Source organism: Brachypodium distachyon, chromosome 2 (genome assembly GCF_000005505.3).
Source record: "Brachypodium distachyon strain Bd21 chromosome 2, Brachypodium_distachyon_v3.0, whole genome shotgun sequence".
Classification (NCBI taxonomy): domain Eukaryota; kingdom Viridiplantae; phylum Streptophyta; class Magnoliopsida; order Poales; family Poaceae; genus Brachypodium; species Brachypodium distachyon.
In genome coordinates, this window is record NC_016132.3 from 13,248,233 (window position 1) to 13,274,024 (window position 25,792).

Sequence of the window (25,792 nt, forward strand, 5' to 3'; positions counted from 1 at the left end):
ACGTTATCTATTTAGCGGGCCGCGCTGGAAACTTGATGGTTCACGTTTCCGCCTTTCTGGTCGGAAAGCGTAAACCTAGTGTGAAAAAGATTTGCGTCCTGAAAACATTTTTGTTTACCTTAATCAGAAAGACAGAAACATGATATATAAAAAAAAGGGGGCTATTTTTATAGAAACAGCGATTACGTTGTAGACGCACACATATCTTGAGGGTACAACCATCGGCATAACCATCTTTCTCCCTCCAAAGATGAACAGAACACACACATCTTGATCGGCTCAGCAATATATACACAAAATGATTTTATTTTATTTTATTGAACTGCAGGGTAATCCAAAGCACTAATTCATTTGTCTAAGTACGGCTAACAAGGAGAAATTCTAAGAAAGTAAAACATCTGCTAGAAACTTAGACCCAAAAAATCTCTGGAAAATTACAAACGGGGTCATGACATTTTGATCCCAGATAGAAATCTTCTTCTCAACCTTTCTCAAAAACACACGAGGAACTCAGAAAGCCGCTATCCTGCCTTTTCTTTCAGATATATCAACCCCGGTCCCTTTTCCTTCAAGCTAACGAGAACAAAAAAAGCTTTTGCTGAGCCAGCAGCAGTCAGCACCGATCAAACAGAACCTCTTTCCTCAAGCATTCGGTATGTCATCTACGTCGAAAATTGACGGGACAGGGAGCTGCAAAGTAAGCGAGAAACCCTTGGCAAAACTGATTGCACTGTCAATGGTGCATGCCGTTACCGTTGGCATGGCAGGTTCCATTCGCTACACCATTGGCTTGCTTCTTCGTGTGCCCATTCTGGTGTTCTTGGGGTGTCAAAGAGCCGTTGCTGGGTCTGTGTTTGTCTGCGGCGGTGTGTCCATTGCAACTGTCTTCCAGCACCTGGTCCAGTTGCCCAGACGATGCGGCGATTAGTCCTGCAGCCAGTGTGGATGTTTGAGCAGATTGTCAATGTATGAAGCCTCATACCAGGGACCAAGGTAGTTTCCAATAAGTTTAAAGTAGCTTACCGACAAATGGTGCTGAAGGTTTTGAAGGTGTTGACTTGAACTCCGGGTGGAATTGGACGCCGATGAAAAAACGGTGATCAGGCATTTCAATGATCTACAGAGAAGGTAAAATATTGGTGAATCAACCAGCATGCTGAAGCACATGGTAAGAATTTCTTGGTTCTGAATTATACCTCCATTCTCCTTCCAGTCTCGTCTTTTCCAACAAACTTAAGTCCCGCATTTTCAAATATTGGCACCATATCAGGATTTACCTGCAGACGCGGTTTACAAAACAAACAAAAAATATGGTAAAAAAGGAATCGAAAATCCTGTTAGCGAAATAGGAAAGATGATTAGCATACCTCATATCTGTGTCGATGTCTCTCATCTACATAGTTCACATTACCATAGCTAAGATATCAAAACAGAACACATGAGTGGGCAAGCAGCAGTGTCAACACAGGGAGCTTACAATAGAAACATGAAGTTAAGCAAGGGAATGTGCAGACTCACAGCTTAGCAGATTTGCAGTCAGTAACCTTGAAAAATGTCCTCCTTGATCCAAGGCGCATGGTCCCACCCATATGGGTCTTGGAACCCTAAAAGAAGTACTATAAGATCGTAGGAATCATATTTCAGCTAAAAGAAGTTTCTGGTTTATTGATAAAACTAAGCGCGATATGCTCGATACAGAAAAAAATGCCACATCTGTGCAGACAAATAATTGTCCCTGTAAGTTGGTGCTGGTTGTGGCCTTGTGGGTAGAGGTGGCCTGTCATATGTGAGTTAGCTATCTGTACTGAGCACAAAGATTACCTCTGGCATAAAAATAACACATGGAGTCTTCGTGTTGGGATCAAATTCAGTGCTGTCCGCATCAGGGAAGTTCATAACATGCCGCGCAAACTCTACAACAGCAAGCTGCATGCCAAGACATATACCAAGATAGGGGACATTGTTTTCACGGGCATACTGAGCAGCCAGTATTTTTCCTTTAACACCTCTGTCTCCAAAGCCACCGGGTACTAAAACACCATCAGCACCCTGGAATGAAAATCTTCAGGCGAGTACAGAATTGTATATTTAGCAATTTTCAGGCATAAACTACTCACCCTCAATAAACTCCAGGCTGTGTTGTAAGCATCAGGTGCCTATAAAGATTAACCACTGGCAGGTAAGGAAATAAAGTACAGAGTAAAAACTAAAGATACTGCTGCATACTATGAGATCAAACCTCAGTGGCAGTTGAATCCTCGAGATCAGCGGAAGCAACCCAATCAACAACTAGTTTTCTGTGGCAAAAGACAGAAGCATGCAAAAGAGCCTACAAAAAAAGTTGAAAAATAAAAAAGGTTGGATAATAATGAAAGATTAACAACAGGACTGAAACAATGACCACGATGACCATCTCACCTTTAACACAGAAAGGTATGAATCAGATAGACCAGTGTACTTTCCAACCATGGCAATTCTGACCTGAAACAACGGTACAAGTTAATTGGGCCTAAGTAAAGGTTCGGGATAGATATAACAAATATGAAGGTCAAACAGAAACAGACTTTATCCTGTAATGTGTCATATAAAGTAGCCCTTGCCACCCATTCCTCCAACTTCGGCTCCCGAACAGCACTGCAAACGTTAGAAACAAGTATTTAGAATACCAAATAGCAGCATGACATCTTTGAAAGAAATTATCAGTAAGGTACAACAAACAAACCTGCCGAGATTCAGAACATTAAGAATAGCATTGTGTGCGTTTTGGTCCTACATGGCAAATGAATATATCAAGCATAGCGCACAGGGTAAAATTTACATTGGTACATACAGAATGAGATATGATATACCCGTAATAGCAAAGGGATACGCCAAATATTTGAAACATCATAGAGAGTGAAAATATTAGCAGCCTGCAACCAAAAGAACCGATTATCAAGTAGAGCAATTAGCTGCAGGTGTGGATTATATGTTGCAGGAAAGGTACCGGCACATGACAAAACTGAGAGAGTTTATCTTTCACATTTTCCTCCAACTCCTGTCAACAATGAGCATGGAGAATTTGATAAGTCAAAAGAGGGTGAGAAACATGATAAAGTTAAATGGGTGCATTGACTAACCTTAGTACTGCGACAAGCTAAAATATTTGGCGTGAGACCAAGTCCTCTCAGACCACGTACACTGTGTTGAGTTGGTTTAGTTTTCTACAGTAACAGAAATTGCAGATGCAAATCATACAACAGTCAGAAAAAACATGATGAACTATGCTTAATTACAAGTTACGACAACTGACCACAATTACCAGAGCAAAAACTAGCAATATGAATTGATTGAGAAGTTTAATTACCTGCTCACCGACAACATTCAAAACCGGAACAAGACTGACATGTACCAAACAGAAATTACCAGCACCTGGCAAATAAATAACATGGAAATACTGTTATAAGCCCCATCATTTAGAAGAGATGATGCAATATTTAGTGAGTAATTTCCTCACCAACACGATAAGAAAATTGACCTAGAGCCTCGATAAATGGCATGGATTCAATATCCCCTGTAACATATAACATATCATTATGTTACAAGAAGACTACAGCTTCAAAATGAACTGTAAGAAAAGAATAAAGCATCTAAAATGAACAAAATTTTAAAAGAGATATCTCTTTCTACCTATAGTGCCACCCAGTTCAATTACACAGACATCAGCTGGTCCCTCCTTGCCATCAACAGGAACCGCTGCAACACGCTCAATCCAGTCTTGTATGGCATTTGTGATGTGTGGGACAACCTTAAAAGTAAAATTGATCGGATAGGTTAGAATGCTGAAAAGTGAACAACTTAAATCATCAATTTCAACCAAAGAAACAGAGATGAGCCTAGAGGAAGTGGCTTGCACCTGCACAGTCTTTCCCAGGTATTCTCCCTTTCTCTCTTTCTCAAGAACAGACTGCCATCAACCATCAAGCAGAATTAGTTCAACAAATAAGCAGGAACAGGTTATTTTGCAACTATTAGAAACATATTTACAACAGCACATCTTCCACATTCCTGTACTCTCAGTTTCTCACGTACTCATGTGGTTAAATATAAGTTATGCTGTTAACTTGACATCCATGAATGAGATAACCATAAAATTTTATTCTAAGATGTTACAGGACATCAACATCAGAATGCAAGAAGCTTTAAATTATGTTTGATGGTTATGTAACAGAGGAAGTGGATAAGAAGCTAATGAAGCCTTGTAGGACCAAGTCATATGTGAAGACTAATAGATTGAACAGATGTTAAAATATAGTCAGCTCGTTAGCATGTCTATTATCTGAGCCTACTAAAATTTGACATAACCCTGAACAAGGAGGTACTAGTACTTTGCACACCTGGTAGATCTTTCCAGTAGTTATGTTGTTGTCGCGAGTCAGTTTAATGTCAAGAAATCTCTCATAGTTTCCGAGATCCAAGTCCACCTGCAGTCATCAGTGGAGAATGATAATACATCGAATGGACATATATATGCTAACATGGACACATTAATGGCTTGGTCAGATTCATGTACCTCGCCGCCATCATCTAGCACAAACACTTCGCCGTGTTCAAAAGGAGACATAGTTCCAGCATCGGTGTTAAGGTAAGGATCTGCACATTTGGGTGATACAGTTAGAACATGTCAACCTTACAAAGATATAAGTAATCATTTAAAACATTCAGCTAAGCAATAGCTAGCACTGCACCAATGCTACACCACAAAATATTACCACACAGGACAAAAGGAGGATTTCTTTCCAATAATATAAATAAACAGCCACAAAGGGCCAAAGAGAAGGAGGGTGTAGTTAACTAGAAAATGATAGCAATGGTAGTATAAGAAACTAATACACGTGTATCCAACGTGTAGTCTACGTGTATCCAATGGATGAATTGGATGATAGGATATCCAAATAAGCCTTCCGTGGCGCTGCGACATCGAGAATCCCTCCAAAAACATACGAAGCCTCCGACACAGAAACAAGAAAGGGAGGGATAACCTAGTGCGGTAGTTCTTTAGACTTATCCTAGCCACCTTGTTCCCTTGAGCTAAAACAGCATGGGAAATCCAACCCAAGCTAACCCTTGATCCTTTCCTCTCGGCCTGATTCATATCAATTTGATCCATTGGCAAGTCAGAAACAAACAGCGGATCAAAAAAAGTGTGTTTGGGGGTGAAACGCTACTGTTCAGACCCTGTGATTTCAAAATCTTGAGGCCGCGCAAGGCAGCACCCAACGCAGAGCTCCTAAACGGGGAGGGAGAATGGGCTCCTACTCGCTGAAATTGCTGTTCCGTAAATAACGAACTCTCCTCTAAAATCTAAGTATCTTCTCTCTCTCAATATTTCTCAAACACACAGGACGAATCGATTAGATCAATCCTGGGCAAGGGGGGTAATCTTAGAACACGTGTATGAACCGCCCCCCATTATCCAATCTCCCGCGGCCGGCCTGAGCGGAGCGGGGGGGTTACGAACGGGGACGACGTACCGATCTTGATGGACGTAATGCGGAGGCCGCACGCCTTGAGCACGACGCCGATGCTGCTGGCCGTCACCCCCTTCCCGAGGCCGCTCACCACGCCGCCGGTCACCAGGACGTACTTCATCTCTCGCGAATCTCCCGCCGCGCGCGCCTCCTCCTCCTCCTCTGCCTCGCCCGCGCCCGCCTCCTCGCCGCGATTCGTCCGGCCGCTCTTGGCGGTGCCCGCGCGCGTGGGGTTCAAGCGCGCAGCCGTCGGGGAGAGGGACAGAGGGTGGGAAGCGGCGCAGGGGATAGAAGGAGGAAGGGGGGGAGGGCTTTCGACTATTTATACTCTCCCAAAAACCTTTTCCCCTTGTAACCTTTTTGTATTTGTGCCAAATTTGGGTAAGCTCTTACCATGTTTCACTTTCTTTTTGAAACTTTTGCATCTCATCCTTTGTCAGTGAATAGATATCCTCTCACATGGGTGTCTGCTTCAAACGAATAGAAACATAAAAGCGGGAGTATAACTCGTGAATGATGGTTGGACAGTTATAAATGGTCCATTTTGAACCCAAGGACGTTATGAGTAGCATATAGATTGACTAGTTTGGTGTAAGAATAGTGTCTCTACAAGCACCTATTTTGTTTCGGATGTCCACTTCCCGTCGGTTCCTCTTCTCTCCTTTTGCAAAATTATTTCCTTATTGGTCCCTCCTCTCTCCTCTTGCATGGTTATTAGCTTGTTGTTTGAGTTATAAAAAGCTAATCAATAAAGGATGAAACGTATTAGAAGTCTTTCGTCTCATAAGACTAGAACCGACCTATTATTATTATTTATGAAAAGTCCCCTTTGAAATAAAGAATAATATATGAAAAAATCAGTTGTGAACTCAAGGTTCCAAAAACTGAACCCACGAAAAAATCACGAGACAACCCACCTTCTAGACTTATATGATACCTAGGGCAAACGAGGACGACGTTAGAAAAGGGAAGCGTCATTAGCAGATACATAATTTATGAGCACACGATCATACACCATTCGTGTGATAGCAAAGATGACGTTTGAATTTCCGTTTCCTTGTAGTTGTCCAACGACAAACTTCATTTCGTCAACGAGATAACGAGCGTTCTATTTGCATCTTTCCTTTTTGTCAGGACTTCCTTTCAACACCTCATAATTGTCGTATTCCTCAAAAAAAATTCAGGTTGCAGTCTTCTATTTAAAAACCACGAGCACCCCACCTTCTTCCCTATGGCATCTAGGGCAAGCGTGGACGCTCTTGGAACGCCAGGGAAGTCAAGACAACATTGACGGGTACACATTAATGCAAGATCAAGATACGTACAACATCCGTACAAAAGGAGCAACGATGACATCTGTCACGGCGTAGTAGATTGCCAGTCCAACGACAAAGTTCATTTCGTCAGCGAGACAAAAAAAACATTCTCAACACGCCTCTCTCCTTCTTCTCCTTTGCACACCTCATTGTTGTCATACTATTCTCTTAAAAAAAGATTAGGCCCCAGTCTTGTCATTTTCTTTTTAAGAACTAGATGATGTCCCACACCTTGTTGCAGAAATTTTTAATTAACATAGAGTACTTAAAATTGAAAACATATAATAAAAATTGTACATTCTTCACCTAAGGGGGATAGTTCGATGGAAGTAACATGCATGCATGTGCAAAAGTATGAGTTTTTCACTAAATAAAGTACGAACAAATTAATTATGTGACGTTGTGACATGCTTGCATGTTTAGATAAATCAACTAATGGGTTGCTTCTAGCAAAGATATAAGATTGATGCTGTGAAAACGGAAATATCCAATCTCATCTCTTTTTTTTTAGAGGAATATCCAATCTCATCTCATGTCAAATATATATAAAAACAACAAAATTATCCAGGTCGTGGAGGCAGTGGGCTGGGCGACAAGCAGCTTCAAAGGCAAAGCCAGATGCAACCTCGTCTATGTTCCAAGCCCACTTAACACGAGCAAGTAATTAACCCAAGTTAAGAACAAACAAACCCCAGCCCACACTGCAGCCTCCGGGCGCCGCGCGCCGCGCACCGCACCGCAGTCCGCACCGTTCGTCCACCAACTAACCCCACTGACATCACGCGACCCACCGACGACCTGCCCCACACGTCATCACTCTAACCTCCCGCTGCCGTGTGGAGCTTACTCACCCCCCAGAAGGCCAAAACCCACCAGGTGGCCATATTAAATAAACAATCAAAAACAATAAAAACGAAAAATAAAAACGAAATTAAACGGATGACGGGAAAAAAACAAATTACACGTCAGCGTGGGGCGTAGCGCAACGCTGCTTCTCCTCTTCTTCATATCACCCCCCCCCCTCTCCTCTCTTCTCTCTCATCACACCCAGCAGCACGCAGCGCTCTTCCTCGGATCACTGCTGCTCCTTCCTCATCCTTCGTCCCCATCCAAGCTGACGACCTCGCCTAGATCCGATCCGGCCCGCCGCCCGCCCCGACCGGAATCCCCGAGGTGAGCGAGATCGCCCTCCGCCCCGCCACGCCCATTGCTCCCCACTGGACTGGATTCGGATTTCTGAATCTGACGCTGCTGTGCTGCTGTATGTGCGTGGTGTTTGTTTTCTAGGGTTTGTCGGGCTTGCTGATGGTTTACGATGGCGCCGTGAAGGACCAGCAGGAGAGCGAGTCGTCCAGGCCGGTGTTGTCGTCTTCGGCGGCTGCGGAGGCTGAGGCGGGGGCGGTGACTGCGACAGTGGTTGCTGAGGGAACGGCGGCAGGGGAGCAGGTGGGGGAGAGGGAGAGGGAAGGGGAGGAGGAGACGGTTGTGGGTGAGCGGCCGGGGAGCGACAAGCGGCTCGGCGTGCGGCACCCGTTGAAGTACCGCAGGTTCCGCGCGAGGGGGAAGACGATGGTGGAGCCCGGAGGGATCATCCCGCCCTCGCTGGCGATGGACGGGGAGGGAGCTGGTGAGGTTGAAGAGGAGGAGGCGTCTCCCGAGAGGGAGGTCCAGGCTGGTGTGGTGGAGGTGGAGGTGCCATTGGCGCCGGTAGAGATGGAGGTGGATGAGGTGGTGGAGTCACCCGCAGCAGCAGCTGTGGCTGTGGGGGAGCCGGAGCTGGACGGGCCATCGGTCGAGGATGAGGAGGACGAGGAGATTTCCTCGTATTTGCTGGCCAAAGAGGCCGCGAGGAAGAAAGGGATTGTAGCCGCCGTGCCCGTGCGGAGTGTGGAGGTGCCCAAGGATCAGGACCAAGAGAAGGAGAGGAAGGAGAAGGAGCGGCAAAGGGAGAGGGAGAGGGTCGACGAGGTCGGCTACATGAGCGGCGGATGCAAGAGGTATTGCTTGCTTGCTTCCCTGTTTCATGCTTTATATCTTTACATACGATCATCATTCTGTTGGCGGGCAGTACCGTTAGTTTATTTGATTCAAATCCTCTAGATTGTTTAGCTTGTGTTGTTATATTTTCAATATATGATTGGTGCAATAGAGCTGAGCATACAATTGCATATTTGCTTGACTATATGGGTGTTATGCCAAATGTAGACTTGTTTGAGTCAATGCTGCATTCAGGATCGTAACCTGACGGACTTCTATGTTTAGTCTGTTAACTTGATGGTTACCTCATGTGGTTATGAAGATGTGTTTGGTTTGTTACTTAAATGATTGACATTCTTTGTCTTCTTAAAATCTTGTAATGTGCAGTTCATTAAACATACTCCTTTTAGCGATGCAATTTAATGGGTGCTGATCTTATTATGTGAGGACTACTATTTGTATTTGTTTCTATGGATAGTTTGTAGAAAAAGGGAATGATGCTGCTCAGATTCAAGCGACTGGTAGCTTTTTGCACACCATAATAGATCCAGGGCTTCTATTTTGCATACCTGCATCCAGTTCTTATTGGCATATATAGATTCCTTTTCTTATTTTGATTAGATAGCCATTTTGGCTGTGCACTTCTGTTATTAGAATCTACAATTTATTTTACCTTTATAGTACATGAAATTTTAAGGTTTTGTATGTCACTTTGAACGATATGTCTTTTGGATTGTGACTGATTTGCAGTGATGATGGAATTCTGAGTTGTGGATATTCAAGTTTTAGAGGGAAAAGGGCAAGCATGGAAGACTTCTTTGACATAAAATCATCGAAAATTGATGATCAAAATATAAATCTCTTCGGAATATTTGATGGTTGGTCATTGGAGACTATTTCTTGTCTTTTTCACTGGTTCTATATAAAACTATTTATTTTCTTGCAGGTCATGGTGGCTCCCGTGCTGCTGAGTATTTGAAGGAGCACTTGTTTATGAACCTCATGAAACATCCGGAGTTCATGAAAGATACAAAACTAGCAATAAGTACGTCCTTTTTTTGTTGCAAAAAGTATGATGTTGTTCATTTGATGTCCAAGGACCCCCTTGATATTTCTTGTGATGGATTATCTGATTAGTGTTTACTCACAGGTGAAACATACAAAAAAACCGATTCTGATTTTTTGGATTCTGAAAGCAACACCCATAGAGATGATGGGTCAACTGCATCGACAGCAGTTTTGGTTGGAAATCATCTTTATGTGGGAAATGTTGGTGACTCTCGGGCTGTAATATCCAAGGCGGGCAAAGGTACTTCTTTATGAGAATACTGTTTTTCATCGATTTATATTTGATGCAGCTAGCTTAGCGCATCCACACAGCATTTTCTAACATGCTAAACTAGACAGTAATAATGAGATGATTTATGGCTCAGGGCATTTCCACCATTCAAGTTTAATTGTGGTGAAGATACTAGATAGCACCTGACCTAATATTTATGGTTCAGGACTCTTTCTATCATTTGAGTTCATATGTGTTCTAAATATCATCTAATGGTTATTTTAATTAATCTAGTTAATGTCCACCATTTAGTTTTTGAAGCAACTGTTCACCAATATCAGAATCAGATGTTTGCTTTTTCATCAGAATTTTAGTGGGTCTCTTTATTATTGGAGCTTTTACTCAGGATCATTAGCTTTTACTTCTTAAATAGGTTATTGCCATGCTTTGTGTTAGCTTAACCAGTCTGCTATACTTGGCACAAGGTGTGTGTTTGAGAAAAAAAGATAAAAGAGATGTCTCACTGCTTATTCAATATAGTTGTTAAGTAGTATACGGTATAAGATACTAACCGATATCTACATGGCATGAATCATGTTTGTGTTGCCACCAGTGATATAAGTTATAACTTTGCAGTTCACATAAAATGAAATGCTAGAGGTCAGATGAACCCAGGACAAATGCAGCAAAAGAAGCTGTATTTGATTCCAGTTCAATTGTTCTGATCATTCTTCTTTGTTTTCATGGAAAAAAGTGTTGCTCATTGCTTATGAACTTGGCTTTCTGGATTAAGTTGGTTGTTGGCAACACTAACTGAATACATTTGATGCAACCATAGCGGGGACTTGTCTTCCTTGTGTTTAACAAATCAAAGCTCTTGATACATATTGTGTTTGTATTAGTATTGTAGGAACTATTATTTTGTTTCTCCGATGTCCGAGCTACATGCTTACTGCTTCTGCATAGTGTGAATTTTAACAATCTAGATGTATACGCTTGCTAAATTGTTGGTAAAATGTTTTTCTCTTATTCACAGCTATTGCACTCTCTGATGATCACAAGCCAAACAGAAGTGATGAGAGGAAAAGAATTGAGAGTGCTGGTGGGATTGTTATGTGGGCTGGTAAGTCGTGTATTTTCATCATGAGTTTGTTTATTTGTCAAAGATCGCATGTCTTGCAATGATCTTCTTGCTGATGGTGGCAAATGGGCTTTTGCAGGAACTTGGAGGGTAGGTGGTGTGCTTGCAATGTCTCGGGCATTTGGCAACCGCTTGTTGAAGCAATATGTTGTTGCAGAACCAGAGATTCAGGTAACTTGGGCTCATATGCTTGTTCTTATTTCTGGCAAAAAAAAGCAACAAAATATTTATGTTTCATGGCTTATATGTGATTGTCTTATCATTGATCAAGATCTTGTGTCACCCTTTGTTAATTTGTCAGGAACAAGAAATAGATGATGAATCTGAGTTTCTGATTTTGGCTAGTGATGGGCTGTGGGACGTGGTTCCGAATGAGGTTAGTTTGCTATCTATGTTAGTTATTACTTGTTTAGAGTTGCAAATATCCCTTTTGCCAACAATGCCTACTAGGTTACAATAAACTCTTTGGGACTTCTCAGTTTTAATTTGTCGCACATACATGGTGGCACAGTGATCAACAAGCAGTCAGGACTTGTGATACTTTGTCGTACTGCTATAGTTACCATCCAAATGCTCTGGTCCACATAAAATCATGGTTGCATTTTTCGTTATTCAGCTATTCCATTTTCCTAATTCAGGAACGCACCTTATCATTTCTTAATTCAGAAACATAACATGGCATTTACTGTGCGATGTATTCATTGTCAGGCTGCCAGAGCATTTAATGGACTAAGCACCTTCCTTAATTATCATTTTACTGGTTCTACATGGTGTATTGTTTAGCGATACTTCTGCTCCTTGTTTTCGTGTCTACATTGCACTACCTATCAAGTAGAGATCACAGCAACTGATATTTCCCACTGAGTGAATAGCTAAGTGCCAGAAGGATGTATCCCTCTAGTTTTTTTTTAATCTCTTCACAACTTTTGAAGGTTTTTCATTTGCTGGCAAGTGCATCTGATTATGCCACCTAGCTAGGGACTTGCATGTTACAAGGCGTAGACAGATATTTCTGCCGCTATCTTAACTGTCTCATGGAAGATTCATATTCCATCTCATTACTGAAAACCTCATCGTGTTTTCGCAGGATGCTGTTTCGCTGGTGAAGATGGAGGAGGAACCTGAGGCGGCAGCCCGGAAGCTGACAGAGACGGCCTTCGCCCGAGGGAGCGGCGACAACATCACATGCATTGTCGTGAAATTCCAGCACGACAAGACCAGCTGCAGCGGAGACTGCTCCTCCTCTCCTCCAGGCGACAAGGCCTGATTCCATCCATTCTGTCCGTTATACATGTTGTCAGAGGTCGTCTTAACTTATGAGCCGGACTATTGCTGGCTTTGTTCGTTGGTGGTAATCGTTAGACTCCTAGTACAATGGCGCGGCTTTTAAGACTTGAAAACTTTAGAAAAGTGAGACTGCCCTCCATGCCCGTTGCGCATGCCTGTATATCCATAGTTTTGGTGCCTCTGGTGGTAAACCGGTACATACATACAAGCCGTGGTGCTAGTTACATCTTAAACAGCTGGTACATTGGTTGGTGTTGTTCGCCCGTTCAGGTAAGCTTTCATGTGTTCTGCCATGGTATGGTCAGTTGGTCACTCTCCTGGGTTGAGAACAAGCTGAAAGGTTCAGCTCAGCCCGTGGCATCGTGGGTAAGTTCCTGCTCTTGCTACTTGTGGAGACAAATGCTGCTTTGAGCGGACCATGTGACGCCATTGATCTGGGTGCAGTGCTCAAGTCTGTGTCTACTGGTAAAAGCAGCAGCGGTATATATTGTGGACGCGAGCATAGGCATAGCTGCGCCTGGTACATCTGAACCGATGCTGATAGTAGTGTAGTGCCATTAGGGCACCTGCAATGTGCTAGAAAACTTGTCCATAAGCAAAAAGGTGATCTTGAAGGATAGCTTTATACATTGTGAAGGTTGTCCACAAGCACAAAAGCTTAAGGGCAATCCATAAGGTTGTGGGTAGTCCATAAGACAAAAAGTATTACTTTTTACTTTTTAATAGTTTATGTACACATGGAGGCTTATTACTTGCCAATTTTTTTGTGTTGTGGGCCCATCTTAAGAACAAGTTTAGCCACAAGCATTTTGAAATTTTTAGGTAGTTATAAGACTGGTACAAGGGTCCCACCTTATTGCAAATGTGACCTTATACGCCGGTGATGCTCTTACATAGCTTCCAATTCCATGCTTTGCTGCTGCTTGCATTGCATTCCCCTTGGTCTATTTTCAGTTTTGCCGTTGAGGGATCGAGGCCAGCACAAAGGAACTCTGTCGCTGTAGCACTCACTCAGTAAGTCAATAGGCGCGTCGAGCTGACTGGTGACCGACCGGCTGCCGGCGCATGGCCGGAGAGTGCGGGAGGTACGCGAGAGCAACGGCAAGAAGCGCAACACTCGCCTTCACGAGGCCAAGTCTTCAGAGGCTCGCCGTTTCGGAACATCCATCGGTTTATATTGCAGGTGAGGTGAACATATTGTCGATGGCTTTGCGTACTTGGCCAATGCTTGGTTATCCACACAAAAAAAAATCTCGGTTTGTCACAGTGCAACTGCCCAGTTTGCAGCGTTGTTAGCACGGACAATTCCAGGGCTGCAGCCGGTATGCTGTTATAGCGATTCCAGGGCTGGGCAGTTGCACTGTGCCAACTTGTTCTTCGCGGCCAGCACCCGTTTCGCCTGCGCTAAACCCATCTGGAAGTCCAAAGCGACCATGAAGTGCAAATTTTTTATGTGGCTTGTCGTGCACGGTCATTGTCTCACTGCAGATAACTTGGCTCGTCGAGGATGGCCTCACTGCCCCTCTTGTCCTCTCTGTTCAACAGAACATGAAAGCTGCACCCACCTCTTTGTGCATTGCCGTTTCACTCAACAGGTTTGGCATCGGCTTCGGCTTTGGTCTGGCTCTAATTTTCCTATCCCTGGTTCCATCTTCCGCGGCACCGAGGACTGGTGGCTGGAAGCCCGTAAGCGTGCGCCCAAGAATCTTCGCAGAGATTTCGACACCTTCGCTGTTCTTGTCCACTGGAGAATATGGAAAGAGCGCAATGCAAGAATTTTTCAGCAAGATCCAAGCCCTGCCACCCGAGTATTCGAGCTGATTGTCGAGGACCTACGCTCTTGGAGAGCTGCTGGTTCTGTTGATGTAATTTAGCTCTCGCATTCCAGGCTGTTCGGTGCGTCTCGTGGGAGGCAGGCTACTGTAATCCGGCTTCTGTCGGATTTTGTTTTTTCCTGCTCCACCGCAGGACCTCCCTGCTTCTGTATTCTGTCCTGTAACACTCGCTTTCTTTCTTAATAAAAGTACGGCCTCCGGCCCTTCGATATAGCGACAGATTATCAACGGCGCAGAAGATCTCATAGGGCGGACGTCTCTGGCCGTCTGATTATCTGAACATTCACAGGGGGGCACCATTCTCTACATATGTTAAACTCTTGTGTCAGCAACTTGTGCATCATTTTTTTTTATGGAAGGGATTTCTCCCCAGCTTCATTAACGAAACCTTATAGTTAGCTAAAAGGACTAAATGACAGCACTTATGGGATTGCTTTCGGGAGTTCAAGCTCTGGCATCGGCATTCTGACAGGTCACAGGATCCAGCCCGTTTGCTGGCTTTGCAGTTGGAACTTGGAAATGAGATCTCTTCAGCATGGGTGTCGGAATCCATATCAAGACAAACTCCAGAAGGGGGAGCATTCATCTGGAACATCACCATCTCTGACTTCATCTTGAATGGAGCTCGATATGGTTTGAGGATCGCCAAGTGACGTTGGGGGGACATCGTGATACGCCATACAACCTGAATGCACTTCCGGCTGTCGACAGCATGATGATACAGAACTCAGCGGGTCAGAACATCCGGCAAGCTGGGCTTATAAGGGGCATCAGAAACTCAGCCGTCAGTTGTATCTGTCTGCCGAAAGTAAGCTCTATCACAGTGTTTCTGTTGGGCCATGGAAATGTCGAGCAGTCAGTGGCGACCCAGCTCATGTGCAGCAATTGCCATGTACAGATCTGACTAGTACCTCTCACCAGTTAAGTTTAGGCATAGAGCTCCTCCTGTGACAAATGGCAATAAAGATGTGTCAATGTTCCAGTCTGTTCGCAGAAATGGCCCGTTCTCGTGTCAATTAAATGAAGAATGTAGGCCCTAAGATGAGCTGTAATTATCTGATAATTCATAATCTTGTAGGCAGAAATTGTCGGTTCCTGTCTTCATGGAGAGCACCCCTACGTCAAATTATCCGGCCAATCGAATATCCTTTGCAGATAACCAAACCACTGTAGTAGTGCACCAGTATCTGCCAGTAATATTCACCAGTAGTCATTGCATGAGCAGTTCCCATCCACAAAATGGTGAAACCTAACAGCATCGCGAAGAATAATTTGCCGGCCACACAGTGCAGAAATATGCTTCGCCACCTCATGGCAATCGCTGCACATCCTGGTGTTCTTGATCACCCTGACAGGCATTCGACTTGCATCTGAATGGATCAGCCCGTAGGTGATGGCGAGTTTCTCGGTATGACAAAGCAGCAGCTTCTCCTTCTCCTCCTCTGGAACATTATACACTACGCAGCTGGTGTCTGGCACATATCCTGTCATTTTGATCTGACGCACTAAACTCATCAGCTCTTCACATATCTCTGCAGTTTCTGGATGTGGACTCCCGTCGACCTCAAAGACATGGATACCTTGCTCAATCTGTATCCAACTCCACCCTGGTCTAGTGTTCACTCCTCTTGCTTTCATTGCGTACTTCAGGCTATCGGCTTCATCGTACATCTGCTCATGCTCATACAAGCTCATGATCATCAAGTAGTTGGCTGAATTGTATGGCTCCAGTCTGAACAAATTCCTTGCAGCCACCTCTGCAAGGTCAAGATTCCCATGTATGGAGCAACCTGTGAGAAGCGCACCCCACAAGCTTGCTCCTGGGTCGACTGGTGACCTCTCGATTAAGGCCATTGCCTCGTCCAGATATCCGGACCTCGCCAGCAGGTCAACCATGCAGGCATAGTTCTCGGCTGTCGGTACTACACCATACTTGGTCTCCATGTTGTCGAAGTACTCCCACCCTTCAGTGATCAAGCCCATTGACCTGCAGGCAGTGAGCAGTGCAGTGAAGGTTATACTGTCTGGCTTCAACCCCGACCTCCACAAATCGTGGAACAGCGTTATTGCCTCATGACTTTGCCCATGGACGGCCAGCCCAGTCAGCATGGCATTGCAACACACAAGGTTCTTATTCTGAATCCTTCCAAATATCCTCTTGGCACTCGTCAGGCTTCCTGCTTTGGAATACATGTCAATTAGCGCAGTTCCGACAACCATGTCACAGTCATATGCCCTTCGCAGCGCGAAACAATGCAGCTCCTTGCCCTTCTTCAGCAGTGCGAGCCCCGCACAAGCCCTGAGCAAGACCAACATGGTGACCAAGCTGGGCTGGACACCATCCTTCTGCATCTCCTTGAAGAAGTTGAATGAATCCTCGTACTCCCCATTGTGGCAGCTCCCGGAGATCAGCGAAGTCCAGGAAACCACATTTGGCGTCAAACCGGCAGCTTTGATCTGCCGGAGCAGCAGCATCGCCTGCGAGCTCAGCCCGTTCAACGAGTACCCAGTGATCAGCCCATTCCAGGTGGTCACGTTCGGATCAAGCCTGTTCCTCTTCATCCTCTCCACAAGCTCCAGCGCAGCCTCAAACTGCCCGGCGTAGGCGTGCCCCGCGACAAGCGAGTTCCAGGTGGCGAGGTTCCTGTGCTCCAAAGTGTCGAACACCCTCCGTGCGCAGTCGAGGCGGCCGCACTTGGCGTACATGTCCACGAGCGCCGTCCCTGTGTACGCGTCCGGCACGAGACCGTGCCTGAGGAAGAAGCAGTGGACCTCCATGCCATGGCGGACCATCCCCGCGTTGGCAACGGACTTGAGGAGGCTGGACACGGTGGTGGCGTCGGGCCACAGCCCTTGCTCCAGCATCCTCCGGAGTACGGCGAGCGCCTCCCGGTCGCGGCCGTGCCGCGCGCAGCCGGAAAGCACGGCGTTCCAGGTCGCCAGCGTGGGCTCCGGCCCGTCCCTGGCCATCCGGCCCGCGAGCTCCATGGCGTCGTCGACCAGCCCGAGCCGCACGCAGCAGGCGACCACCGCGTCCCACGCCACGGACCTCGGCGGAGGCGTCGCCCGGAGCAGCACCGCGGTGGCCGCGGCCACGTCGGCGCCCTCGGCGTACATCCCGGCGAGGAAGCCGGGGACGAGCGGGTGGGCGTCGACGAGCCCCGCCTTGAGGGCGTGCGCGTGGACGGCCTTCCCTTCCCGCCGCGCCGCCGCGCGGCCGCACGCGTGGAGCACCCGCGCGAGCGCGTACCCGTCGGCGGCGACCCCGCGGGCCTGCATCTCCCTGAAGGCCCCGATGGCTTCGTCCCACTCCCCGGCCTCCGCCAGCATCGCCACCTGCTTGTTCCACAGCACGGCGTCTTTCCCCCCTTCCGATTCGTCCGCCTCCTCCAGCAGCCGCCGGGACGAGGGGCCCCGGCCGAGGCGGGCCAGGAGGTCGGACAGCGCGCACGCCACGCGGGGCTCCCTCGTCGCGTGGCCCGCCCTCACGGCCAGCGAGTGCAGCTGCGGCGCGAGCCTCCGCGCCGCCCGGAGGCTACTACCGGTGTCCTCCTCGTCGAGGCATATCATGTCGCCGCATTGGCGCAGCAGGGAGAGCAGGAGCCTCGCGTCGCGGAACGAAGAGGGGGAGTCCGCGGCGACGTTGGAGAGCGGGGTTTCGACTGCGAGAAAGGTCGGAGAGCGGGCGCGCGAGGGTCTCGCACGGTGGTGGTGAAGGAAGGAGGGCGGCGCGGGGAGGGAGATGGCTTGCGCCATTGGAGTCGTGGAGGAAGGAAGGAGAAGGGCGCTTCGTTCGTTTTGTTTCGGATAAGGGAAAGGTAACGTATTTTGGGCCTGCTTCGTCCAATGGGCCGGGCCACAAGACGCACGAAGCTCCCCTCGTACGGAGGAGATGGGTAAAGGCCAGGAAGCATGAAGAATGGAGCTAAAATGTTCGTCCCTGTACCCCTAAAAAACTACAGTACTGTATTAAGGTCCGAGGCCTTTTACAAAATCTGCTAGAGATGCTCTAAACACGAGCAGACAGTTTTTTAGCACAGGTCATAAATGTTCTTTCATAGATGGCATCAGCACAGGTCATAAATGTTGTTTTAGAGATTATAAAGCACAGTTCTTCTGTCTTATAAAGACATCTCAATAGATAGATATATAGGAGATAGCCGATGGAGTAGTGTCTTCACTGCTCTAGCTTGTTCCCTGGGGCTGCATTCCCCATCCACTTAGACACACAAGTCGTTAACAGGAAGGTATGCACGAACAGTGACCATGCACCCCTGATCTTTTCCGCTTTTCGGGCGGTACACCTGTCACACATTATTATTATTATTATTATTATTATTATTATTATTATTATTATTATTATTATTATTATTATTATTATTATTATTCAATTTTTAAACTAAAACGGGGACGGGAATTGATCTACTAAAACGGGGAAAGGGAACATACCAGACAAGATCATTGGGTTTAGGCTCCACTTGTGTCGACAAGTGCCTAAGCAACCCAGCATCATCTTTGCTCAGTTCACCATCCTTTCCAGCAAGGAGACGGAACATCTCCTCCTTCTTCTCTTGGAAGAGCTTGTTCTCACGGGCCTGCAAGTGGCAAAAATTTAGGACCGGAGGGGGAATTGTGTTGACAGTTGCCTACAATATATGTGGATTACACATGGCCTTTTATGATGCATCAAGTAAACCACACTACCCCTACTGTTCCAGGCACAGTAAAAAGTCAAAAATGCAAATTTGTTTTTATGGGCAAATTTGCTAAGAGCAAGAATAATACTCCCTCTGATTCTAAATTGTTGACTCAAATTTGCCCAAATATGATCTAGATACATGTAATATTTCGACAACAATTTAGGATCGGAGAGAGTAGGTCCTACTCAACCGGCTGTAAGCTATTCCACGTCAACAAAATCCTAGCTGGAGGGGTGAGAAAAGAGGAGAACGAAGAACAGCCGCCCGCTTGCAGTCGGACGCGAGCGCTATAGCCGGCGCTCTCGATCCAGTGCGTTTTACTCACCTCTAGAGCTGCAAATTTTTGACCCTCAGTATACCCTCTGACTCTTCTTAATTCAAACAAATGAAGTAGTTTTCCAAAAAGTTGTGTCATTTTAAATTTTTAGTTCATTTGGTTGAACTAAGGAGGATCAAATGGTACCGTGAGGGTCAAAAATTTGCAGCTCTACTCACCTCCTGCGCTTCTCCTTCCACCATCGCGCGATAATCTTCCATCCCCTCGCCCAAATCTTCTCTTATGCGCGAAATCGAAGAGAGCCTCCAAATCGCCGCCCTCCCGAACCCTAGAACAGCCGGCGGCGGCCCGTCGAGGAGATGGGTCAGCAAAAAGAACACGTGCGCCGGCGACTCTGGAGGTCCCTCCGTCAGCTCCTAGTCTAGCTCGTTCGGCCCGCGTCGCCTCAGCCCGTCCCACGGCCGCCTCATCCTGTTCCTCCGCGGCTCCGCCGGCCTTCACTTCCACACACGGACATGCTCGCTGGCCGGGCTGCTGCCTGCTGCAATCGAGATGTATGAAGTACTTTGAGCGCATCTTAATTTATTTCAATGGTGTGAACTGAGCCTAACTCAGGTGGTGTGATTCCTTGTGGTGGAACCAATCGACCCAGGTTTAAGACTTGACATGAGTGCTCACATTTCCTGGATTTAATCCATGATTTAACCGGCGCTTTGCTTTCAGTGGTATGTGACGTAGCCGACCCGACTCAGTCTCTCGGAGGTGCTCATAGGGTTAGGGTGCGTGTGTGCGTTCATAGGGGGTGATTGTTCACGTGTGTTTGTGAGCGTTTGCGTTTGTATTTTCTAAAAAAAACTTATTTCAATGGTGAAAATCAGCCGCCTCGCAGGTGTTCACATGATTCCCTCCAATGATTTCGGTATGATCTGCACGCATCTTGTACTTGAATTACTAAGCATGTGATTAAATTCTCCGGGTGCATGCTTAGGGGATTCCGCCTTCATAGGTGCCCCTATTGGTATTTACATCATGATTGAACTGGAAAAAAAATTCATCTCATGTATCATAATTAAGAAAGTAATAACTTCTGAATCCGTGAATGTGAGGCTGAATTGATCCCCAAGTAATTTCAAAGGATACAATTAATCTTATGTAATTCTGCTTGCCTAGCTTCTGAATCTGTGATTGTGAGCGTATGCATAGCTGACAGCCTGACACCATCATCAAATGTGCAAAGAATAAAATTCAGATGTTTTTGTCTCCATAATTTCTCATGAGACAGCCATAATTTCCTGTTCTAGTTGCTGTACTTTTCTTTGAGGCCTGGTTATGCTCAGTTGATTGGTGCATCCGGCCATGCTCAGCCTGGTTATAATTAGTTGATTGCTGTACCTTTCCTGTTCTAAATGTCATATTCGGATTGGAAGTCATGCCACAAGATTATAGCCAACAACAGCCTGACGTGAGTGCGGTGGAACTCGTCGATCGGTAACAAACACGAGCAAATTGGAGAATCTGCTTTACCTCGGAGTGGACGAGCCGGTGGGGCTGCTTCGACAGAAGAAGGGCACCGAATTTCCTCGCCATGGCCATCGGGATTTTGGATCTTCCCTGCAAGCAAATGGAATGAATTAGGTTTCCACGGGGGAGCAGAGCTAGAAAGGGAAGATCGCGCCGTGTGGGAGAGAAAAAGGGAAGAAATCGCGCCCATACGGGATCTGACTCGCTGGCTCTAGGGTTCTTCCGCCGCCGCCAAACACAACGAGGAAAGCCGAGAGAGCGGAGAGGGCATATATATATATGTATCTGTACCTATCTAAATCATACAGACATTTCCTTCGCGGTCGTCTGTCAAACTTTCCAAAAAAATTGTGGGCTCCCTAAAATTAATACGGATAGGTTCTTTTACCGTCGACTGTCAAACTTCTAAAAAAATCCTCGGCTCGTTACCTGCACCGAATTGGACTGGAACTCCGCGAGAGAATCCATCGCCAGCGGGATCGCTGCCAGAGTCGGGCAACAACTCCGAATATGACGAGATCTAGTAAAAAATATGGACCGTTCCCTTCACCGTCGTCTGTCAAACTTCCCAAAAAATTTGTGAGACTCCCAAAATTGCATATATATTAGGCCTACTAAAACGACTGGCCCGTTACCTGCACCGAATTGGACTGGAACTCCGCGAGAGAATCCATCGCCAACGGGATCGCTACCAGAGTCGGGCAACAACTCCGATTCTGACGAGAAAAAAATCGCTCCGCCAAAACACTACGGGAGTCGGAAAATGAGACCCGATAGGGCACCCATCGGGAAGGAATCGAAGCCACGGCCGTTCCCTCTGTCTCCCAGGCGAGGCCATGGCTCTCCTAGGGCTAAATTACACGAGGAGACGGTGAATTGTTAGAAGAAACTGATTGAACGAGAGAGATGGCCAAACATGCCATGTTGATAGGTCATCGAGTCATGGACTGCCTGGCCAATTTTGCATTTGGTTTTTATTTATTTTTTTACAGCAGGGTTCATCCATTAATCCTTATTGCATCAAAGAGTCCACATTATGCTAAAAAAAATCAAAGAGTCCACATATTATATAATAAAAATAATATTTATTTAATTAAAATAGGCGACCCATTAGGCATCCATGGGTATAAACCTAGACACATACCCTACCCATGACTAGTCAGGTGAGCCATCGGGTATAACCATGGGCGTAAACGTCGACCCATATTCGACCCATCCGCGGGTGAGTTGCCACATTTAATACTTGCCGGCCATATAAGACGGATTCCAGCCGCCACGCAGAGACATGACTACAAGCAGACAGATAGCCGAGAGGCCAACAACGTCAAGTCGTCTAAACTGCCCACAAGTCAGATCCGCCGAACAACTCGAGCAAATAATTGGAAAAAAATTACACGTGCACTGCCGGTTCATTAATTAGACTTGATTTAATCTAATATTGATAAGCTCATTAAGAAAACTAGCAAAATCAGCTTAGGCATACTCAACAAAATAATCAAATGTCTATACTCATAAACAAACTAACACTTTGTTTTAACGGGTGAAGTGAGACAGTGGAGAGAAATAAAAAAAATTAAGTGATTCCGTCTCAAAACTTCTTTGACCGGATGATGTTCTATTTTAAGAGACTGTAGTATAGAGACACAATCTTCGGAAGAAACCTTTTCTAAAAGAATATTTGGTGATCGTTAAAGAAGAGCAAAGAGAGGTTTTGATGCATATTTTTAAATGTATCATTTTATTTTATTATTATGTTGCAAGGCCCGATCATTTCAGTTAGGACGTGTACGTGCCACCGCGGAGCCGCACCGGTCCAGTCACAGGATGCGTCTGCGGCCCGTCCCGGGTGCTACTTTTCCGTCTGTTTTCTAGCCTGACCTGACATACGGGCCAATGTGCCTGCTTCAGCCACCCAAACTATCCTTCTACGATGTCCTGGAACCTGCTGTGGCAGATCTGCCGGAGCAGCAACATCGCCTGCGAGCTCAGCCGTTCATCGAGTACCCAATGATCAGCCCATTCCAGGTGGTCACGTTCGGATCAAAGCATGTTCCTCTTCATCCTCTCCACAAGCTTCAGCGCCGCCTCAAACTGCCCGGTGTTGGCATGCCCCGCGACGAGCGAGTTCCAGGTGGCCAGGTTCATGCGCTCCAAAGCGTCGAACACCCTCCATGTGCAGTCGAGGCGGACGCACTTGGCGTACATGTCCACGAGCGCCGTCCCCGTGTACGCGTCCGGCTCGAGGCAGTGACTGAGAAAGAAGCAGTGGACCTCCATGCCATGGCGGACAGCCCCCGCGTTGGCCCCTCAAATGGCTTGCCGAGTCATCTTCTTTGTCGTTCTCATCATCAGCGCAGCTTGGCGGCCGGATACGGCGGCGACCTCCATCCGAGCAGCGGCGGTCCGCCGTCGCGTTTACACGCGAGCCGCTCGTGCGCACCGCTATGGAGCCTCTCGAGCCGCGGTGCATCGCTCTGGTGCGCCGGCATCACCTTTAAGCCGTTGAACACCCCGCCCCCGCGACACACTTGGGGAACAAACTCCTCCGTGACACAAAGAAGAAATGTCCCGTCTGCTTGCTGGAAAGTATAGACAACCATCAATACAAGTCGAGCCTAAACCACATGATCCCGTCTGATATGATCTTTAATTCACTTTATCCGTTTGGACCCCTTCGCACAAGTCGAGCTGCTACACCCCCTTCCCCCGGCCAAACATTACAAATCCGGTAAAAGGATTTCTATATATGAACGATTGGACGCCAGACAAATCAGAAAGAGAGTTTGATCATTATGTTGCTGAATATTTGAGTTTTTGTCGTAAATTTGTTTACTTATATTAAATGTAATATCAACTAATAATACATTTTGTGTGTTGCTTAGTTATCAAAAGTAAACACATCCAAAAATTGCTGAAATTTTGAAGGTTTATTTTTGTTATATTTGTCACATTAATTTGCAATTAAAGAATAAAATTGCAAACACATATTTTAATTATTTTTTTAGGGAAAAACTATTTTAATTATTTTTGTGTCACGTGTTCAGATATTTTTCATTTTTCAAGACATGATCGGTATATATATGCTTGTATTTACAGCATAAATATCCTGTATTCTAGAGAGATGTGCACAACATAAATCTCCTGCCAGCAGGGTAACATTACTGCAAACGGGCATGCTCGGTGCCCAATATAAGCCATTAGGTTGAGCGTACTAACAAACATACCTAACGAAAATACACATCGGTTGAGCCTGATGATTTCTTTGCACAGGTATCACAACCGTTGGCAATTTGAATATGTAGAGTACCCATGTTTTGCAACTCAAATGCGTGCACGTTGAAATTATCCTAATTGAACAATATGTAGACCAACGACTGCAAAATGCAAATGCCGCATAACTGGAGTACTACACGGGGAATCAGCTAATGGGAATTTACAACATTGTGCATAGGTTAATAGCTGCGTGTATATTTGGGTAATGGTTTTAAACCGTTCTGGTTTGCTTCCTTTTGAGTTGGCAAGTGACTTAGGGTTTAGAGTTAAAACGTATGAGGGTTTAGGGTTAAACGAACGTGATGATGCTAAATCTGAAACAGTTTAGACACCATTCGTATCGATCGGACCAAATTTATTTTTATTAGTACTCCTAGTACTGTAGCATTTTCCCGGATCCATCATTGTAACCTGTAAACAGTTTACCATACAGCCGGTCTATTAAAGAAGGTTAATTTGATTTAACTTGGGCTCAAATTAAGCCTCTGATGGCAGCAGGTGTGCCACGCCCTTGTCGTCATATTCTCATCAGCGCAGCTCGGCGGGCGGCGGCGACCTCCAGCCGAGCAGAGGCGGCGGTCCGCCGTCGCGCTCCCAGGCGAGCCGCTCCTCCGCGCCGCCGCGGAGCCTCTCGAGCCGCGGGGCGTCGCTCTGGTGCGCCGCCACCACCTTGACGGCGTTGAACACCGCGGCCACCACCCACAGCGCGCTCCCGCACAAGCCGCACGTCATCACCACCGTCATCGTCTTCTTCTCCCCCTCCGGTCCCGGGAGAAGAAGCAGAGGCATGGCGTTCGCGGCAACGGCGGAGACGAGGAAGAGGAGGCTGCCGAGGAGCAGCGGCACCTGGACGGCCGACTGCAGCAGCTGGGCCCGGCCGTCGGCGCGCTCGTACACCTGGCACGCGTTCAGCACCGACCCCGCCACCCACGCCCCGCCGCCGCCCACCAGCAGCCCCGCCGCCGCCGCGTCGCCATTGTTGTCGTTCAGGGCGAGGACGCCGGCGGCGATGGCGAGGGCGCAGCCGGCGGAGTGGAGCGCGGGGGCGAGGAGCTCGACGAGCGCCAGCTGCGGGTCGAGCCGCGCGAGGGCGAAGACGCGGCGGACGCCGCCCAGGCCGGCCACGTGCGCGCCCAGGTCGTGCAAGTTCACGGCCGCGACCACGGCGAGCGCGACGCCGGCTGCGGCCATGCCGGCCCTGAAGCCCGTGAGGCTGCTAGACGAGGCGGCGGCGGCGGAGAGGGCGGCGAAGAGGAGGAGGGTGGCGAAGGCGTAGGCGGCGGCGTTGATGTACTCCCATCGCCGCACGGCCAACGGCGGGCCGTAGCGGCGCGCCTCCCTCGCCGTGGCCAGCTTCACCATGGCCTCTGCTGCTGGAAGAAACTGCTGCGATGGATCGGTGGAGAGAGTTGAAATTGGATGGATGGATGGACGTTGGGAGGTTGGGAGTTTGGGATTTTGGAATGGATGGATGTACGTGGCGGGCTGCATGTTTGCTTGGAGCCCGCGTCGGCACCCACAGGTGGCTCTGCTTTGCTGCCAGGTGGAAGACCGTTTCGAAAATTCCAAGGGAGACGGTGACGAGATGCTACATGTGGCATATGGCTCGGGTGTTCATCTGTCACCTTTTTTGACCGGAGTTCATCTGACTGACCTGACCGACCACGCATGGATGG

At 47.0% G+C, this 25,792-nt stretch overlaps 5 protein-coding genes across 5 annotated transcripts; 1 reads left to right on the forward strand and 4 right to left on the reverse strand.

The window, feature by feature from the left end:
* Positions 1 to 288: 288 nt before the first annotated feature.
* Positions 289 to 5,801, reverse strand: LOC100845896 (CTP synthase). The gene is made up of 21 exons (XM_003567754.4): positions 5,514 to 5,801; positions 4,553 to 4,632; positions 4,377 to 4,463; positions 3,896 to 3,946; positions 3,670 to 3,787; positions 3,497 to 3,553; positions 3,347 to 3,411; positions 3,120 to 3,203; positions 2,987 to 3,037; positions 2,850 to 2,912; positions 2,723 to 2,769; positions 2,565 to 2,634; positions 2,419 to 2,481; positions 2,240 to 2,329; positions 2,118 to 2,156; positions 1,822 to 2,049; positions 1,519 to 1,604; positions 1,368 to 1,416; positions 1,197 to 1,277; positions 1,024 to 1,117; positions 289 to 930 (listed from the first exon to the last, which is right to left on the reverse strand). The coding sequence occupies exons 1-21, from the start codon at positions 5,629 to 5,631 to the stop codon at positions 734 to 736; spliced, it is 1,818 nt and encodes a 605-aa protein (XP_003567802.1). The 5' UTR covers positions 5,632 to 5,801; the 3' UTR covers positions 289 to 733.
* Positions 5,802 to 7,835: 2,034 nt separating this feature from the next.
* On the forward strand, positions 7,836 to 12,784 carry LOC100826842 (probable protein phosphatase 2C 52). Its single transcript, XM_010232667.3, has 9 exons — positions 7,836 to 7,999; positions 8,114 to 8,823; positions 9,554 to 9,681; positions 9,750 to 9,848; positions 9,954 to 10,112; positions 11,119 to 11,205; positions 11,303 to 11,394; positions 11,525 to 11,599; positions 12,311 to 12,784. The coding sequence occupies exons 2-9, from the start codon at positions 8,132 to 8,134 to the stop codon at positions 12,488 to 12,490; spliced, it is 1,512 nt and encodes a 503-aa protein (XP_010230969.1). The 5' UTR covers positions 7,836 to 7,999; positions 8,114 to 8,131; the 3' UTR covers positions 12,491 to 12,784.
* Positions 12,785 to 13,309: 525 nt separating this feature from the next.
* Positions 13,310 to 18,149, reverse strand: LOC100846399 (pentatricopeptide repeat-containing protein At4g01030, mitochondrial). The gene has a single exon (XM_003567756.4). It carries the CDS (start codon positions 18,099 to 18,101, stop codon positions 15,546 to 15,548), a length of 2,556 nt encoding a protein of 851 aa, XP_003567804.1. The 5' UTR covers positions 18,102 to 18,149; the 3' UTR covers positions 13,310 to 15,545.
* A 195-nt stretch (positions 18,150 to 18,344) lies between these two features.
* LOC100846706 lies at positions 18,345 to 21,149 on the reverse strand. Its single transcript, XM_003567757.3, has 4 exons — positions 21,036 to 21,149; positions 20,847 to 20,933; positions 18,795 to 18,940; positions 18,345 to 18,649 (listed from the first exon to the last, which is right to left on the reverse strand). The coding sequence occupies exons 2-4, from the start codon at positions 20,913 to 20,915 to the stop codon at positions 18,523 to 18,525; spliced, it is 342 nt and encodes a 113-aa protein (XP_003567805.1). The 5' UTR covers positions 20,916 to 20,933; positions 21,036 to 21,149; the 3' UTR covers positions 18,345 to 18,522.
* Positions 21,150 to 24,557: 3,408 nt separating this feature from the next.
* Positions 24,558 to 25,501, reverse strand: LOC100820898. Its single transcript, XM_003567758.3, has one exon. It carries the CDS (start codon positions 25,476 to 25,478, stop codon positions 24,645 to 24,647), a length of 834 nt encoding a protein of 277 aa, XP_003567806.1. The 5' UTR covers positions 25,479 to 25,501; the 3' UTR covers positions 24,558 to 24,644.
* Between the last annotated feature and the right edge of the window lie 291 nt (positions 25,502 to 25,792).

Excerpts from the sequence above, each read along its gene's own strand:
- LOC100845896 (XM_003567754.4), bottom strand. The coding sequence starts at position 5,631 with ATGAAGTACGTCCTGGTGACCGGCGGCGTGGTGAGCGGCCTCGGGAAG. Across the intron at positions 2,330-2,418 it reads CATACCTTTCTGTGTTAAAG|GCTCTTTTGCATGCTTCTGT; the intron begins GTGAGATGGTCA and ends CTTTTTTTGTAG. Across the intron at positions 1,118-1,196 it reads AGACTGGAAGGAGAATGGAG|ATCATTGAAATGCCTGATCA; the intron begins GTATAATTCAGA and ends CCTTCTCTGTAG.
- LOC100826842 (XM_010232667.3), top strand. The coding sequence starts at position 8,132 with ATGGTTTACGATGGCGCCGTGAAGGACCAGCAGGAGAGCGAGTCGTCC. Across the intron at positions 9,682-9,749 it reads TCTCTTCGGAATATTTGATG|GTCATGGTGGCTCCCGTGCT; the intron begins GTTGGTCATTGG and ends ATTTTCTTGCAG. Across the intron at positions 11,600-12,310 it reads GGGACGTGGTTCCGAATGAG|GATGCTGTTTCGCTGGTGAA; the intron begins GTTAGTTTGCTA and ends GTGTTTTCGCAG.
- LOC100846399 (XM_003567756.4), bottom strand. The coding sequence starts at position 18,101 with ATGGCGCAAGCCATCTCCCTCCCCGCGCCGCCCTCCTTCCTTCACCAC.
- LOC100846706 (XM_003567757.3), bottom strand. The coding sequence starts at position 20,915 with ATGGCCATGGCGAGGAAATTCGGTGCCCTTCTTCTGTCGAAGCAGCCC. Across the intron at positions 18,941-20,846 it reads ACCGGCTCGTCCACTCCGAG|GCCCGTGAGAACAAGCTCTT; the intron begins GTAAAGCAGATT and ends TGCCACTTGCAG. Across the intron at positions 18,650-18,794 it reads AAACCCAATGATCTTGTCTG|GTGTACCGCCCGAAAAGCGG; the intron begins GTATGTTCCCTT and ends AATGTGTGACAG.
- LOC100820898 (XM_003567758.3), bottom strand. The coding sequence starts at position 25,478 with ATGGTGAAGCTGGCCACGGCGAGGGAGGCGCGCCGCTACGGCCCGCCG.